Source organism: Zootoca vivipara, chromosome Z, assembly GCF_963506605.1.
Source record: "Zootoca vivipara chromosome Z, rZooViv1.1, whole genome shotgun sequence".
NCBI lineage: Eukaryota > Metazoa > Chordata > Lepidosauria > Squamata > Lacertidae > Zootoca > Zootoca vivipara.
In genome coordinates this window covers 19,941,014-19,958,817 of record NC_083294.1, presented here as the reverse complement: position 1 = coordinate 19,958,817, position 17,804 = coordinate 19,941,014, and the positions used below count along the sequence as shown (strand labels likewise).

The 17,804-nt window shown below is 44.1% G+C and overlaps 1 protein-coding gene across 2 annotated transcripts in view; it reads right to left on the bottom strand.

Moving 5' to 3' along the window:
* The window catches only part of HEPH (hephaestin), a 43,513-nt gene that overhangs the window by 23,573 nt on the left and 2,136 nt on the right, over positions 1-17,804 (bottom strand). Inside the window, exons 2-10 of one of the 2 annotated variants that reach the window (XM_035103280.2) lie at positions 17,520-17,724; positions 13,881-14,125; positions 12,821-13,036; positions 12,101-12,280; positions 9,684-9,938; positions 7,593-7,761; positions 4,569-4,708; positions 3,152-3,283; positions 957-1,168 (exon numbers count right to left, since the gene is read on the bottom strand). In XM_035103280.2, coding sequence (XP_034959171.1) covers positions 957-1,168; positions 3,152-3,283; positions 4,569-4,708; positions 7,593-7,761; positions 9,684-9,938; positions 12,101-12,280; positions 12,821-13,036; positions 13,881-14,125; positions 17,520-17,689 — 1,719 coding nt within the window. In that variant the 5' untranslated portion in view covers positions 17,690-17,724. The remainder of the gene's footprint in view (positions 1-956; positions 1,169-3,151; positions 3,284-4,568; positions 4,709-7,592; positions 7,762-9,683; positions 9,939-12,100; positions 12,281-12,820; positions 13,037-13,880; positions 14,126-17,519; positions 17,725-17,804) is intronic. The other variant, XM_035103281.2, reaches the window with a different exon arrangement.

Below are 17,804 nucleotides of genomic sequence, written 5' to 3'. Positions count from 1 at the left end.
ACTAATCCTTGAGTGTCATTGGTCCAGTGCAGTGGAACTGCCTGCCACTGGAGATTCATGCCTTCTTTGTCAACTTTTAAATTTCTGCTGAAATCTTTTATATTCTGCCAGGCCTATGCTGGCAGTTAATAACACATCCTACAGCAATTGTTATTTGATATCTGTTTTTAACTTTTTAATGGTTTTATTGTATGGTTTTGTTGCTGTAAATGGCTTAGATTTTTTTAATGACAAAACGACATACAAATATACAATGGAACCTCAATTTTCGAACTTAAACCATTCCAGAAGACCGTTCGACTTCAGAAACATTCAAAAACTACTCAATACAGAAGCCTCAATACAATAGGGAAACTCAAAACGCAAGCCACGTGGCACGTTCAGCTTCCAAAAATTGTTCCAAAAAGCAGTTACTTCCAGGTTTTTGGAGTTTGAAAGTCGAAACGTTCGACTTCTGAGACACTTGAAAACCGAGGTTCCACTGTACTTATAAATAAAGTAAGTAAATAAGTAAAACTTTTGGTTTGTGTTTAATGCTGTAACTTTGCTGTTAATTGCCCTAGACCAGTGTTTCCCAACCTTGCGCCTCCAGCTGTTTTTGGACTACAACTCCCATCATCCCTAGCTAGCAAAACCAGTGGTCAGGAATGATGGGAATTATAGTCCGAAAACAGCTGGAGGCACAAGGTTGGGAAACACTGCCCTAGACTCTCCTGAGAGGATGGGCGAGATATAAGCAATAAAATAATCCCCATCATGTTCCAGGTCCACCCACCTAAACACAAGCCACTGTCAGTCAAATAGGGAGCCAGGGAATTCAGACCCTGTAGGGCTGGACGTTTTGATGGTGGTTGCATGGGAGTACTAATGTAGGTTCAGTCTCAAAAAAATTACCCATCTCCAGTCCCTTCTGTTGATACTGGTCAATGGCACAATGGCAAAGCAACAAAGCATACCTGCTTATTATGTTCATCGAGAGTCCCAGGCCGACATATAAGCAAGGGCCCCACTAAGCCAGAATTGGTGTCTCTGACCGGATCTGCTGCAGAAGAGTACATCCAGGTCAGACACGGAGGGTCGGTGGCTATAGGCCCAACATGCGGAGGGACCGTCCAGTGGTACACAAAGCTCCCCAGAGGCTTCACAGCAGCTCCGTTCCTGGATAAGCCTTTGAAAAGCAAGAAGGATTATGCAACTCCTTGTATCATTAGAGCTAGTCATGGTGTAGTAGTTAGAGTGTTGCAGAGACCAGGGATCAAATCCCCACTTGGGCATGAAGCTTGCTGGGTGACCTTGGGTCAGTCACTGCCTCTCGGTCAAACCTACCTCACAGTTGTGGGGATTTGATGACAATGGGGAGACCATGCATACCACACCTCAGGCTCCTTGAAGGAAAAGGTGGGATATAAAAGGAAAAAATAAATAAATGAAAATTTAAAGCCGTTCATAGCAGCTGGGGGAGACAGTGTGAACCAGGGAAAGCCTGCTTAGTGATCTCCAAATACTGCAGGACTCCAGTTCCCATGAGTCCCCACGAAGATGGTCAAGGATGATGGGAACTATCTGGAGTGCGCCAAGCTGGTGAGAGACAGTGCTGTGAGGGGTTAATTTCCTGTTTGGATCTTGTCAGTCTGGATCTTACTGACCAGTGCTGTTCAGCAATCTCCTGAGTCTAAGAATTATGATAGGCAGACACTCCTTTCTCACGCTACATTTTCCACACCATCCATCATTCTATATACCTCCACTATCTCCCCTCACCTGCCTTACCCTCAAAGGCCTCAGAAACTTTAACACCTACTCTTAGGAAGAGTTCTTCAATCCCTTGACAATTTGAGTTGTTCTTTTGTCTACCTTTTCGTGGCATTGTGTCTTCTTAATTTTTGTGGTTCGGCTCGTTTCCCCCACTTCATAACCAAGCTGTCAGCACGGCTTGCAACAAGTACAATTGCATCTTATTTGGGGTTCTGTTTATGTCTATCCAAAGCCTCAGAGCCGCCCTACAACTGGAAGGGTGGGGTGGACAAAGAGAAACCCTCATGCTCCCAGACCCCATGCTCTGAGTGGGCCTTGCTCCCTCTCCCAGCAAGTGGGGAGTCTTTTTCAGCTTGAGGGCTGCATTCTCTTCCAGGCAAGTTTCCAGGGGCCACATATCAGTGGTGGGTGGGGCTGGAGGCAAAAATGGGCAGGGGATCTATTGATGGCTACTAGGCTGGATAGCCATGCTCTGCCTCCAATGCTTCTGAATGCCAGCTGCTGGAAACTGCCCTTGAGGAGAGAGGACTGCCCTTGTGCTTAGATTCTACTCATGGGCTTCTTCCCATTCTGAGCCAGGTCCCTTGGAAACTTGCCCATATGAGGAATCAGCCCTCTAGCTGAAAAAGGATTCCTCACCTGATTTCCAGCAACTGTTATTCAGAATCATAATTCCTCTGGCAGTGACACTAGAATATTGCGGGTCGCTTAGCCCCAGGTCTAGAAAGCAGTGGACAAGAAGGAAAACCACTCGGTCTCATACTTTCTACACATGGGACAAGCGGGAGCATGGATAAGCCCTATGTGTCAACTTTTCGCCATCCACTTTCTCTGAAATGCCATGCACAATTATGCAGATTTCTATCATGCCATCTCTTAGGGCTCATTCACACTTATCAAGCCTCACACTTTCCAGGCAGATGTCCACACTTTAAAAGTCAATGTCCAAGCACTTTAAATTTTTTTTGCTCTGCTGCTTTCCACAGAAAGACCTGCTCTTTAATGCTGAATCGGAGCAAACAGAATCCTGTGGGAAATCCAAATGGCTGTTTGTTCCGATTGAGCAGTAAAGAGCGGGTTTCACAAGGGAAAGCACCAGGGGGGGGGGGTTGTCGAACATGGAGCTTTAAAGCAGAGACCTGATCCTAAAATATGTGGCACAAAAGTAAGTTTGAATGTGAGACCTCACTCCAAACTGGAAAGTTCCAAGACTGCAACTGCTTCTCATAGGGAGCTCTTGTATTAAAACCATTGTGAAACCTACCCTTTCTGAAATAACTGAAAACAACCTCTACTTCTTCACCCCAAGCAATTTATCCTGGTCTCGCTAAGCAAGTGAAGAGCACAGTTTTTATGCAGCTGTTGCTAAAATGAAAATGTGCATGTAAGAACTAACCATCCTGGTAAGCAGTTCCTTCCCATTCCTTTTCATAAAACACACCATGGGGCTGAATGCTAAAAGGCCAAGAGGCTTTGTTTGCAAACGTAACCTGGATGGTGTCTCCAACTTCAGCTTTGATCACTGGTCCTGCAGGGAGAAAGACAGGAATCATAGGTCATATAATTGTAGAGCTGGAAGGGACTTAGTCCAACCCCCTGCAATGCAGGAATCACAACTAAAGCTAGTCTGTAAGTTTGCCCCCTCTGCAAGCCATTTTGTTTTCAAACAGCAGGAGCATGCCTTATTTCCACTGAACACTGCGTGCAGAAGGCACCTATTTATAAGAATTGAAGCATAGCTAAAAATCAGTATTGTGCAAGAGCTCTATATTAAAAAGCAAAAAAGAAAACGTGTGTCCCAAAATAGCACAAGCCTCCGTAAGAACGTAAGCAGAACCTACTGGATCAGGCCAACGGCCCACCTAGTCTAGCATCCTGTTCTCACAGTGATCAACCAGAAGCCTCTTTTGGGAAACCGCAAGCAGAACCTAGGGCAAGAGTACTCTTCCCTCCTGCACTTCCAGCAATGGACGCAGAAGCATTTACTGTGTCTGGCCATGGAGGCAGAGCATAGCCATCATGGCTAGTAGACATTGATAGCTGTCTTCTCCTCCATAAGTTTGTCTAATCTTCTTTTAAAACCATCTTAGTTCGTAGCCATTACCACCTACATTTTGCCCTTAGCGAAGCATGGTAACTAGGAGCTGGTAACATTTGCTGTTTTGCACTAACACATTTCTGGTTAAAAAACAACTTTAAAAAAAGGTATTTGTGCACGGGCACAGAAATACCTCCATTCATCCCCAGAACAGGCAAAAGTAGTGGAAAACAGGAGAATAATGACTGAGGGCGGGGGCCAGAAATCATTGTATCAGAGACTATCTATTGCTGTGTGGACAGGAACTAGCAGAATGCATATGAAAAATCTAAGATTAAAATGCAGTGTGTATTGATAGTCTATCGTGCACAAAGAAAATTGTTTGCAACAAAATGTGGAACCCCCTCAGTGATTGTACCCAGATTGTGGGAATCTGCCTGCCTAGGGAGGGTTGACTGATTCTTCATTGGTGGTTTTCCACTGCCTTGTGAATACTATTTTTTTTCGTAGTAGGCATTTCATCTTTGGGGCTGCTCTTGTTTTTAGGTTTTTGTAACACTGCACTGGCTTTTGAATGACTACCCCTGTTTCCGAGATCATAAAACATTTATACAGTAGTTGATGTGAGCAGCATTGAGTGTCTCTGTTAAGACAGAATGAGCGAGATACAAATCTTCAAGATAAATAGATAAAACTTCCCACCGTGCCTCTCAAAATGTAACAAGTCACAGCCCATATATCTGGCTGGGCAGGAAAGTTAATTTTGATGTATTACCAAGTATTCCAAGATGCTTTTCTTCTTTTGTCCGCCCCTTCTCCACCTGAAAAGTTCCATCCGTGTATTCAGTGTACTGGACCTTCCAGTATGTTCCCCCAATCCTAGTGGAATTCTGCTTGAAAAACTGCTCTGAGAAACTAAACACAAAGAAGCAAACATGTGATTGATGCAACAACAACCAAATCTTTAGATTTTGCAGCTTTTGTTGCTGCTTCTGCAAATACAGCTGCATCAGCCAAGGTCCACATGAGTTTTCATGCTGAACTATCTAAGAGACTTGGCAAAAGAAGACAGTTCTCATCATTAACACTGTCTTTTTAGGGAGGTGGGGAGGGTGTTTATGTGTCACATATAAAGGCTGATAGTGCAGCTAGGCTGACAAAAAAAATCCAGCTAATTGCCTTTGGGGAGAAGGGCCAGAGAGGCTCAGTAGCAGAGCATCTCCTTAGCAAACAGAAGGTCCCAGGTTCCATCCCTGGCATCTCCAGGTAAACCTGGGGAAAACCCATGTCTGAGATGATAGAAAGCCTCTCCTGCCAATCAGTGTAGACCACACTGAGGTCTCATCCACACTTCTGCTTGTCCCTTGCCTAGAAAGCATGAGTCTGAATGGTTTTCTGCTTGTCCTGCACTTTCTAGCCACCATAGCTGCCAAGTTATCCCGTTTTTTCAGGGATTTCCCCTTATGCTAAATAGGCTTCCTCACGAGAAAAGGGAAAACTTGGCAGCTATGCTAGCCACAGTTCCAAGAGGTTTTGCCTTTTCTCTGCTGCTTTCCCCTGGAAAATCTGTTCTTCAGCACTAAATTGGAACAAAAGTCAATCCGAGTGCTGTTTGTTCTGATTTAGTGCTAAAGATTGGGTTTCTCCAGGGGAAAGCAGCTGGGTGAACAGAGGTGTGGATATGCCCTAAATTAGATGGACCAATAGTTTGACTCCATGAAAGTTGGATTCCTAGGAAGTAGGGAGCATTTCCCCTTTGCTAGTCAGCTCAGGCCAGAGGTGGATAATGTCATAAGAACATAAGAAAAGCCTGCTGAATCAGGTCCTGTGAGATTTTGCAAGAAAACAGTGGGGGCTGCCTAAGCAAGGCAGAGAGCTGAAAACTCTCTTTGTGAAGGGAAAACCTGGTGCTAAAAGAGCTTTAAAGAGCTCTGCCTTGCTTGCATTTAAATTGTGGAATTTTAGCCAGTGGGCCTTCAGCTGTGTGGGGTTGAAATGGTGCGAGTTAAATGAGCATTCGATGTGATCGTGCTGTTTATAAGTAGCTGAAATCAGGGTGACTTGGGGTGGAGTTGACAGAACACTGTGCATACCCAGTGATCCAAAAGCAAGACAATTAAGAGAAGTTGTTGTTGTTGTTTAGTCGTTTAGTCATGTCCAACTCTTCATGACCCCATGGACCAGAGCATGCCAGGCACTCCTCTCTTCCACTGCCTCCCGCAGTTTGGTCAAACTCATGTTCGTAGCTTCGAGAACACTGTCCAACCATCTCGTCCTCTGTCGTCCCCTTCTCCTTGTGCCCTCAATCTTTCCCAACATCAGGGTCTTTTCCAAGGATTCTTCTCTTCTCATGAGGTGGCCAAAGTATTGGAGCCTCAGCTTCCCGATCTGTCCTTCCAGTGAGCACTCAGGGCTGATTTCCTTCAGAATGGAGAGGTTTGATCTTCTTGCAGTCCATGGGACTCTCAAGAGTCTCCTCCAGCACCATCATTCAAAAGCATCAATTCTTCGGTGATCAGCCTTCTTTATGGTCCAGCTCTCACTTCCATACATCACTACTGGGAAAACTATAGCTTTAACTATATGGACCTTTGTCAGTATAGTTTGTCCATATTAAGAGAAGTAGCTCTCACCCAAATCAAGATTGGGGTAGGGAGGCTCATTCGAAACCCCCAGCTTTAAATGAAGAAGCCCAGATAATGAGCAGCTGGCAGATGGGATGAGAAAGTGCAACTGTTCAGTAATCATAAAACACCACCAAAAAAGCAACTGCAGAGCAGCCCCACTACTAGTAAGGAGTCAGAGCTGTTGCTTTGTAAACATGTACCTAGTGTTTTGTTTCCCAGGGAAGCACAATCCACCCCATTATTTCATTTAAAAAAAAACAGCATCTGGGCCAAGTAAGAGGTGACCTGATAGAAGATTAAAAAATTATGCATGGCCCATGGAAAGTGAAGAGAGAGAAGTTTTTATCCCTCTCTCGCAATTTAACACTAGAACTGGCTGACTTCCAATGAAGAAGAATGTTGGGAGACTCAGGACAGATAAGGACTTCTTCACACAGCACAGCTGATAGCTACCAGCCAGGGTGACTATGCTCTGCTTTCAGCTGGAGCCTGCTATGCTCCTGAATCCCAGTTGCTGGAAACCACAGGAGGGGAGAAAGTGATCTTGTGATCAGGTCCTGCCGGCAGGTTTCCCTTTGGGGCATCTGGTCAGAATAGTATGCTGGCCTGATCCAAAAGGCTCCTCTAATGTTTTGATGATCTACCTCCCAACCTTGGGACACAGGGAATTAAAAGGGATAGGGAGATCTCAGGATCTGTAGAAGACTACAATTGCCATGATTAGGGGTTTGGGGGTATTATCACCATCATTTTTATTTAGTTATTATTAGACTTCTATCCTGCCCTTCCTCCCAAAGGAGCCCAGGTGTCTATCCACTTGCTGTTATTTCTAATTGCAGGAGGGAGGTGGACTAGCCAACAAATTCCTGTCTTGTTATCAAACAGACCACAGGTGGACAAACTGCTATGGTTAACCATTTTTAAGCTGCTTTATATTTGCTGTATGGGTACCTAAATTCAAAACCTGGCCCACCACATTACAAATAAGCTTGGTTCAAAAAATATTTTGGTTTCTTGGGGCAAAATGTGCCATACTGTAGTGTCTTGAAAAGTGCAGATTTAGCTACTCTGTTGAAAAGTTAAAGTCTCCTGTGTGATGGGGACACCCTTTCAGCACTGTGTAAATGCATTCTCAAGCAGAGAAGGAAATCCACAAATAAAAGCCCCCTTACCTGTTTGGCTGCAGCAGGCTTTCCCCAGTGCCCAGGTCTAACCCTGAGGGTCCGTAATTCCACTGAACTTCTTTTGCTGCTATGTAGTATTTGCGAAGTTTCCCTTTCACGGCAGGCTCTGAATTCTGATAGGAGCAGTTCCTGACTTCATAGAGAGCCTCCATCCCAGCTGTAGGAAGCACAACAGAGCACAACACACTCAGCCTGGTCTGTTGTCAAAACAGCCTGCAGGTTGGGAGGGATGGGGGCGGGGGAGATGTCAGGAGCAGCCTAACAGTCAGATCCTGTTCACCACCACAGATGCAACTTCCAAACTCTATTTCACTTAAATAAACCATTTTTATAGTACATATCACAAGGGAAGAAGCATAAAGAAATTCAGTATGATCACATCTTGAGAGTGATCAACATGCACAATTTCATCCTTAAAAGGTTGAACCCAGGCTGGTTGAAACTGTGCAAATTAAATGCATGCAAGGCAGAGAGCTTAACAGCTCCTTCTGAGCTGTGCTTTCCTGGTGCAGAAAGAGCTTCTAACCTCTCAGACTTGTCTGCTGGGCTCAGGAATACTCTTGGAAGACCTTGTGGGAACTCGGATGGCCCCACAAGATCTCAGAAGAGCTTCCTAGAACACAGTTAGCAAGGCAGAAAGCTTAAATGCTCCCTGCCTTGCTTGTGGGGCAAGGTCCATTTGGTGCACCAGCTCCAGAAGGTAAGATTGTTCATGCAGGGGCTGTTCCAAGGGGCTGGTTCGAGCATACACATTTTTGCATATATGCGCCACCCCTGGAACGTAACCCCTGTGCAAGATGCAAACATGCTGTACTCATAATGTTACAGCAGGTCGAAAGCAGCATTAGGTGGAACGCTACCATTAAATTTACTGTTCCAAAACATTACTAATTTTTCCCACCATAGGCTGGTTTACATATATTCTTTTGTAGTAGATTAACTTAATCATAGTTATTAAGAGACCAATTTTTCTCAATTTGTTCATATGTAGTAAGAGATATGCAGCTTTCAAGCTTCGACCTGTATGAAAAATCCATCCTTGTACCCTTAGTGATTGCTGGTATCACAAGTATATTCCTATCTTGGCTCCTACAGCCACACAGCACTTAAAACTTACCTTCTCTAGACACAGGTCCATGTTTTAAAGAGCTGCGTTCGAGCCCCCCTCCCCTCTTTTTTTTGTCCTGCACTTTCCCCAGGAGAACCCACTCTTTACAGAAAAATCAGAGCAAACAGCAAATCTGCAGAAAACCCAATTTCTCTGATAAAGAGTAGGTTTTCCTGGGGGAAATGCCAGGGCAGAAAAAAGTAAAAAGGTAAAACGTGGCACTTTAAAGAGTGGACCTGTGCCCAGAAAACGCAGGATGAAAGGTAAGTGTGGATGAGCCCTCTCAACTCAATTGTTCCTGAAGGTATGATTCAAAAAAACTACTGCATGGCATATACCTAGATCAGGTTACACTTTACACAGTTCAAGAATTCAAAGTGGAGTTCTGAAGTACATGGCTGGGCAGAAGCTAATATGGTTATCTAAGCCCTGGCTGCAGTTTAGTTGAGCTGGAGTCCTATGTCTAAGAATGTATAAAAGAAAAGAAAAGAAAAAGCCTGCTGGATCAGGCCAGTGGCCCACCTAGTCTAGCACCCTGTTCTCAGTGAGGCCAGCCAGATACCTACAGGAAGCCTGCAAGCAGGATTCAAGCACAAGAGCCCTCCCTCTTCCTGTGGTTTCCAGAAACTGGTATTCATAAGCATTTACTGCCTCCAACCACAGAGGCAGAGCATAGCCATCCTATCAGCTATCAATAGCCCTCTCCTCCTCCATGAATTTGTCCAATCCACTTTAAAAGCCATCTAGGATGGTGGACACCACTGCCTCCATCGCTATATATAGTGATGAGAGCTGTAGTCCAAAACATCTGGAGAATTCCAGGGATGGCTAGCCTATTTACATCATCTGTGAAAAAGAAAATACTGATTCAGGCAGCCATATGCCCACTTTTTGTTGTCGTGGGCAAGGAATTCAGCAAAGGACTAGTGATCACAGTTGCAAGGGGAACTCGGTCTGGGAGACTGCCTTACCTTGCAGGTGATCATGGACCTCGCAGCTCAGCAGCCATTTCCCAATGTGGCGAGGGATCATTTCTGCTGCCACAAAAGTGGCTGGGAAGAGGCTGGCCACGTCAGTCCTGTGGCCCCGGACTATCAGGGTCTGTCCATGGAAGAAGACGGTGTGGACATCGATCTCATTGCCCATCCCAAAAAGATGCCATGACACGTGATCCCCAGCACACATGGTCATCTCAGGCAGGTTACCAAACACGTAACCATTAATTGCTGCAGAAATAGAGATGAAGATGTTAACACGAAAAGGGTGTTTAGTATCAGTGTGTGGGTGTACATATATGTAGCATCCTATAGTCATAAAAATGTAAGGCTGTTACTGTGCAACTGGAGAATTTACAGTGCCTCATCACAATCCTGGATTTGCATAAAGTCAGGATGAGAGAGGGGAGAAAAAGAGAAGGCCAGTTTAAAATGGTGGTTTCAAACAACAGCAGAGGTTTGAATAAAGCAAAGACAGAGGTCCACAGGTTCAATGTATCCTGTTAATCTAATCATAATTTAAATATCCTGTTAATCTAATCATAATTTAAATACCTTCCGCCTACTTTTTTTGGGGGGGGGGAAGCTCCAATATTAATAGATTTGCTTCATTTTCCTTCTGCTTTGCAGTTTGGAGTCACATTGTGGCTTGCCAATTTTGCTTTCAATGGCTGTGTAACTCCTGTGAAGTTGTGTAACTGAGTGGCTTGGGTTGTGTGGTTTCCCAGTACAGCGTTCCCAGGCTCACATTTGCTTTCATAAAGTATTAGGCATGGGTTTCCCTAAGGCAGTACCCATATGAGAGAACTAGTTGTACATGTGAAAGAACGAAAGCTGTGGCTGAAGAGGCTAGGGTGGAAGGTTATCAGAATGGCCTGTCCACATGATGCTCAATCACTGGTGCTCCAGTGGCAAACCTGTGGACAAGATACAGTTGCTAAGGATGATGGGAGATCTCACTTGCCACCCTTGTATTGTGTTCCCTACTGTCAAGTCATGTAAAGTGATTAACACGTTCCTCCAACTCTCAGAGGCTTGGGGAGGGGTATCCCAGCGGGAGGGGGCCTTGTAAGCTGCCAGACTTCCTCCTCACAGAGGCTCCCCTGGCACTTTGCTATACACTGTACAGTGGTGCCTCGCTTAACGAATGCCCTGCTTAATGAAATTTCCGCTTAACGAAAGGATTTTTCGAGCGGAGGTTGCCTCGCTAGACGAATTCATTTTATGATGCAGCAGCTAAAAAAGCCAATGCAATTCTGGGCTGCATCAATAGGAGTATAGCATCTAGATCAAGGGAAGTAATAGTACCACTGTATTCTGCTCTGGTCAGACCTCACCTGGAGTACTGTGTCCAGTTCTGGGCACCACAGTTCAAGAAGGATACTGACAAGCTGGAACATGTCCAGAAGAGGGCAACAAAAATGGTCAAAGGCCTGGAAACGATGCCTTATGAGGAACGGCTTAGGGAGCTGGGAATGTTTAGCCTGGAGAAGAGAAGGTTAAGGGGTGATATGATAGCCATGTTCAAATATATGAAAGGATGTCATATGGAGGAGGGATAAAAATTGTTTTCTGCTGCTCCAGAGAAGCGGACACAGAGCAATGGATTCAAACTTCAAGAAAGAAGATTCCACCTAAACATTAGGAAGAACTTCTTGACAGTAAGAGCTGTTCGGCAGTGGAATTTGCTACTAAGGAGTGTGGTGGAGTCTCCTTCCTTGGAGGTCTTTAAGCAGAGGCTTGACAGGCATATGTCAAGAATGCTTTGATGGTGTTTCCTGCTCGGCAGGGGGTTGGACTGGATGGCCCTTGTGGTCTCTTCCAACTCGTGATTCTATGATTCTATGAAAAATTCATCTAGCGAATCACGGTTTCCCATAGGAATGCATTGAAATTCAATTAATGCGTTCCTATGGGGAAAAAAAAATTCAAAAAAAATTCAATGCACACCTATGGGATTCGCTAGACAAATTTTTGGTTATAAGAAAAGACCTGTGGAACAAATTAAATTCGTCTAGTGAGGCACCACTGTACAACTTCCAGAGGATGCTGAAGACACACCTCTTTACCTGACACCTGAGGTGTATATTTTTTAGGAGTCACTTTATTTTTATGATTGTAAGTTGTTTCAAACTGTTTTCAGTGTTGTTTCAATGTGGTAACATCCATTGGAAACTTAGGGTGAAGAGCAGACAATCAATCAATCATCAATCAATCAGTCAGTCAGTCATTTTAATCAGTTATAATTCTTTCAGAGTTTGACACCCCTGAAGTTAATACACCTCCGTTCTTTATGATCTCTGAGTTTCTTTGATCCAGAGAGGGTGTGCTACAGCTGTCCCTACCTGGATATAAACAGAGGTCAAGGAAGGGCCCTGCCCAACTGCACCCACCATGCATCTTGTTGCTCTCCCTGAACCCCTCATCTTCCTCATCAACAGTGCTTGGATCTCCGCAGAAGGAGGCAATGTTTTGATCCAGGTGCCAGCTCTCATTCTCATCAACCACGCTGAACATCAGAAAGAAATCGAGGTCCACGTCATGCCGCCTTTGAGAAACACTCTTCAGAGTTCCTGGGCCAGGAGAAGATAGGAGTGAATGGAAGGAGCCAGGAGGCCTGATGTTGTAGGAAATGCTGGTTTTCTTCCTACTTTCAAGAAAACCCACCTCTCTTAGCCCTGAGGGAACACACTTCTGCTCTCAAAGCAAGTCTGGCGAAATCCACTTCATACATTTAAATCACATTCAGTTGAGAGCCAGCGTGATGTAATGAATGGTTAGATGTTGGCCACTCTGGAGGAAAGTGGCAGGGCAAACAGAACTGTGGCCAAGGCATTGACATCTTGCCACCTCTGTATGAGTTCAAAAACCAGTAACACCCAAACAAGAAAATATAACAATGCCTCTTTCATTTCCAGTTCTGCAAATGGCACGATCTCTTTCTTTCATTTAAACTCCCAGGCTGAATACGGTCTAGAAGCTTGTTTAAGTCAATTTAAACCTGAACTGAGGAACAATTCAGGGAAGGTACTTGTGGCCTATTGCACTGTTTGTGATATAATTTCAAAAATAAGCTATGAAACTAAGCAATATTTCCCCAAGGGCAGCCTTACCTTCTCTACATATCAGGAGGGGCCCAATTAAGCCAGTGGCAATGTCTTTTGCTGCATCAACATGAGAATGATAGATCCATGTTAAACAGGCTGGGTCATCATCTGTTGGGCCATGATCCTCAGGAACAGTCCAAGTATATGTGTGGTTCCTGCCCGGGGGGATGGCATCATCCTTTTTAAGGTCTTGGGAAGAGGACTCATCAGGGTATAGGGATCCTGGAAAAATTGAGAAATGGCAGTATCCATTCAGTACAATTTCCATTTAATACTGTTGCATTAGCCTTGAGAAGAGCCTGATGAACCTGGCCAGTGGCCCATTTAGTCCAGCATCCTGTTCTCACAGTGGCTGAACAGACGCCTCTTCTGGGAAACTCACAAGCAGGATTCAAGTGCAAGAGCGCCCTCTGCTTTGGAGATTTCCAGCAACTGGTATTCAGAGCACAGCCATCATGGCTAGAAGCCACTGGCAGCCTAATCTTCCATGAATTGTATTGATGCACACAACCCCAACTTCTGAGTTTCAAGAGACTGCAGGGTGCCAGTGCTTAGCCAGGGTTCCATTCCGTTGGAAAGAAAATAAGCTGAGACTGTGGCGTTGTTAGGATATATGTTTTTATTTACACATATATACTATATGAACATGGGGTGGAGGGGCTCACAGCCTTAATGCTCCAACCTATAACAGTATACTTTGAGAGCTTCCATTTGGACAGCAGCCTCTCCAACTTAACACTCCACCATGAATTGCTTTTAAATCATCCAGTGATCAGAGAGCCGGTGGTTAGAGTGTTTGACTAGGACCTAGGAGACCACGGCTCAAATCCCACTTGGCCCAAAAGCTCACTGGATCACCTTGGGCCAGTCATTGCATCCCATGTACACCTTGAGCTCCCTGGAAAAAAGGTGGCGTATAAATGCAATAAATAAATATATAGATAAATAAAAGCATCATATGCAACATGCCACCCCATGTAGAAACATCCACGAAAGCAGAGGTGAGAGGAAACTTGTTTATTATTATTTATTCAATTTATATACTGCCCTTTATCAAAATATTTACCTTCCGAGTCCTTCTTGTAGAAGACACCATGAGGGTGAATGGTGAATGGTTGCCTGCCAAAATTCTTCAGGTGTACAATGATGGTGTCACCCACTTCTGCTCGTATGATGGGCCCAAGGAATCCCAGCCAGGGGGGGTTGGGTATTTCTGATGTGTACGTCTCATCTAAGTATTGCTTATACACAGATTTCCTGTAGATGCTGCCAATTCTGTTCTTGGCAGGCTGGAGGAATCTAGAAGCTGTCCTGAAAAGAAAGGGGGAACAACAATAACAATATTGGTAGCAATTTTCATATGTGCTGATGCTAAAACATCCCGTGGAGTTTCTCTCCTGCTATCTGTATGCACAGCTGATTGTGTTTAAGGCAAGGCAGAGAGAAGAAAATGTGTGTTTTATTAGTCACTTTATCTTGCCCAAAGCAACCCAGAGTTGCTTACAACCACCCAACCAAAAACCCCCACATAGGTACATTAAAACCAAGAGGGAAAATAAATATATTAAAAACATCCCACCCACTTCTAAAAGCAGGTTTAGTACAGAAGTTCCCAAAGTGGATGGTACCTTCCCTGTTGGGTGGGGATTCCTAGCTGGACGCTAAGAGACAAGGAGCTGGCAGGGAGGCAATGGAGGTAGAAATGGCTATCAGACTTTGAAAAGTTGCCATCACTGAATCAAGTTCACTGGTGCCTCGCTAGACGAATTTAATTCGTTCCACGGGTCTATTCTTATAACGAAAAATTTGTCTAGTGAATCCCATAGGAATGCATTGGATATTTTTTTTAAAAAAAATTACCCATAGGAACGCATTAATTGAATTTCAATGCATTCCTATGGGAAACCATGATTCTCTAGACAAATTTTTCGTAAAATGAATTCGTCTAGCGAGGCAACCTCTGCTAGAAAAATCCTTTCTTTAAGCGAAAATTTCGTCTTACAGGGCGTTCGTTAAGCGAGGCACCACTGTTTATCAGTTTTGTTGAATCAATCAAACTAAAAAGTTTTAATTGGGTTTTAAATACAGTAAATGTCCAATTAATGGAACTAAACCATTGGTTTAATAAATTCTGAGTATGTTCTTGTTCCGCTTAAGAAACTCAACTGTGCTTTACTACATCAGATTAGGGGTCACATACCCCTTGGCAAGAATTCTGCTCTAGCAGGTAACTACATGGGCCCTTTTATCGAAGTTAAAGCAACCAGTGGGAGTCCTAAGTCCAGCCAAGCAGTGACGTGCTTTTTATCTCTACTTGAAGGTGAGAGGTGCACAGCCATTAATGTGCACGGCAACATCTTGGGAGGGATGTTTCCAGCTACCCCACCCTTTGGCCTTGGAAACTGCTGCAGGAGATGTGCTGTGAGCAACACATCAGGTATTTATTAGGACTAAGGTGAAAGTGTGAAGCTACCTTGCTATTCTTGCTATCGGATGGTGTTTAAGGAATCTTGTTATATGTATAGCATTAGAATATGGTATTTTGGTATGTTATTATATTTGCTATTGTTTTGCTATATTATTGGTGTTTTTCCAGTGCTTGTTCGAAATGCATCTGTTTCTTTGTTGCAAGCCACTTTGAGCATGGTGTGTGTGTGTGTGTGTGTGTGTGTGTGTGTGTGTGTGTGTGTGTAAAAGCAGGATACAAATAAAATGAATGAATGAATGTCAGGTTTTGAGTATTGGATGCAGAGGGTGGGGTGGGGGGTAGTTTATGATGATTCCAGGCAAGTGGGGAGTGGACAGAGGTGAAACCATCCCCCCCCCCCCCGTGGGAAAGGCAATCTCCTGTATCTTTCACTGATACAGAAAATTGAATTCTAGTGGATACAATTTCTCTCTGCCCCTTGCATAACAACCTACACCAGCCAAAAGTCCTGTATATCAGTGTTCAGAAGTGCAGCCATTCTCCACTAGGCTTCTCTAAGCTGTCTAAAACGTGTCCAGAAGAGGGCAATGAAAATGGTCAAAGGCCTGGAAATGATGCCTTATGAGGAACGGCTTAGGGAGCTGGGTATGTTTAGCCTGGAGAAGAGAAGGTTAAGGGGTGATATGATAGCCATATACAAATATATAAAAGGATGTCATATAGAAGAGGGAGAAAGGTTGTTTTCTGCTGCTCCAGAGAAGCGGACACAGAGCAATGGATTCAAACTACAAGAAAGAAGATTCCACCTAAACATTAGGAAGAACTTCTTGACAGTAAGAGCTATTCGGCAGTGGAATTTCCTACCAAGGAGTGTGGTGGAGTCTCCTTCTTTGGAGGTCTTTAAGCAGAGGCTTGACAGGCATATGTCAAGAATGCTTTGATGGTGTTTCCTGCTCGGCAGGGGGTTGGACTGGATGGCCCTTGTGGTCTCTTCCAACTCTACGATTCTATGATTCTATAAAACATACATGTACCTGAAGAGTGGTTGGACATGTACAACTCGTTCTCACTTCCAGATGTTGGACTCCCAACTTCTATCAACCCCAGCCAGCAGGGTGCCCCTCGAACCAGCTGTTCAAATGCTTGAATTGATATTTTTTATATAAAAAGGGGAACTGAAAAAATAATAATCCAGAATTATGTTGCCTTTGGGGAGAAACACCAGTGTGTTAATCTCCTTTAATATTTTCACAGATGGCTTCAGGAAGGTTATTTTTGGGCTAGACCAGTGGCTCCCAAAGTGAGCAACACCAGGGTGGGGGTTCCCTGAGGGTGACAAAAAGGCATGGGGATGGCAAGGAGGGTGTTGCATCTATAAACGTCTATCAGGCTTTGAAAAGCTGGTATCACTGGATCAAGTTAATCAATTTTGTTGAAATATTTAAATTGAATAGTTTTAATCAGATTTTGAATAAATGCAATTATTTATTACTGTTGTTGAATTTTTAAAAAATCAAACTGTCCTACAAGCCACTATTATAAATGATGCTTTTTATATGAAAGTGTAGAGGGCACTAGGGATGAGATTATGGAACCAAGAGGTTGGGACCCAAAACGTTTTAGGAACCTCTGGGCTAATAACTCTCCCATGGAGTTTCAGCACCCACTTTTCAAACAAGGAAACTCAATCTGCTGGTGAACATTGGACAGAAGGTATTGTCCCCCAGTTCACAACCTGGTTGTGAACCTCAGCTCTTAAATGCCATGGCAGTGGTGTCAGTGCCACACACAGAAATTCCTGCATGTGCAATGTGTGTGAGAGAGGGGCAGCATTGCCAATAAGCCACCATAGCAGAACTTACAGATGCCTCATTATTGCTGCAATACCTGACTGATTCCCCATCACCTTCAGGTTATTTGAGTACATAGGCTTGACCAGCCTTTCTCAACCTGGGACCTTCCAGACATCTTGGACTCCAGCTCCCATCAGCCCCAGCCAGCATGGCCAATGGTCAGGGATGATGGGAACTGTATCCAACATCTGAAGAGTCATAGGTATACATCCTGGTATTTTGTATGTTACACTACTGAAGCTTGTTGATTCTCCTGTTTCTTACGTAACGTGGCATTAACCATTAAACCAACCAAGACCAGATACATATCAAGAATGTACCATATTATCCTCCTTTAAAAAATAAAAATAAATGCAACTCTGAAGTGGCTAAAGTTAACTAAGCCATTAAGCCAGGACCTAGTAAACCAAGAAATGAAGCTCACAGATCATTTGCTATGCTTTGTCCTGTGATGGTGTTCTTCCCCAAGGGAGCATAGTTCCAGTCCACTTCACGGATGCCCAGGTAGTAGACTCTGGTGGCACCTTCGGCCAAGACATGAACAAGGAGGTGGAGGTGGAATGCAGTGTGCCATGTTTGTTTACAGGTCAACATATCAGCTCTTGGAAGGTCAGTTCAGGTGTCAAGATCTTCAAAAAGGGAGGAAATAAAAATAAAATCTTAGCACAAGTGAAGAAGGAACAGAGGAGACTGGCTTATAGTGAGCCAT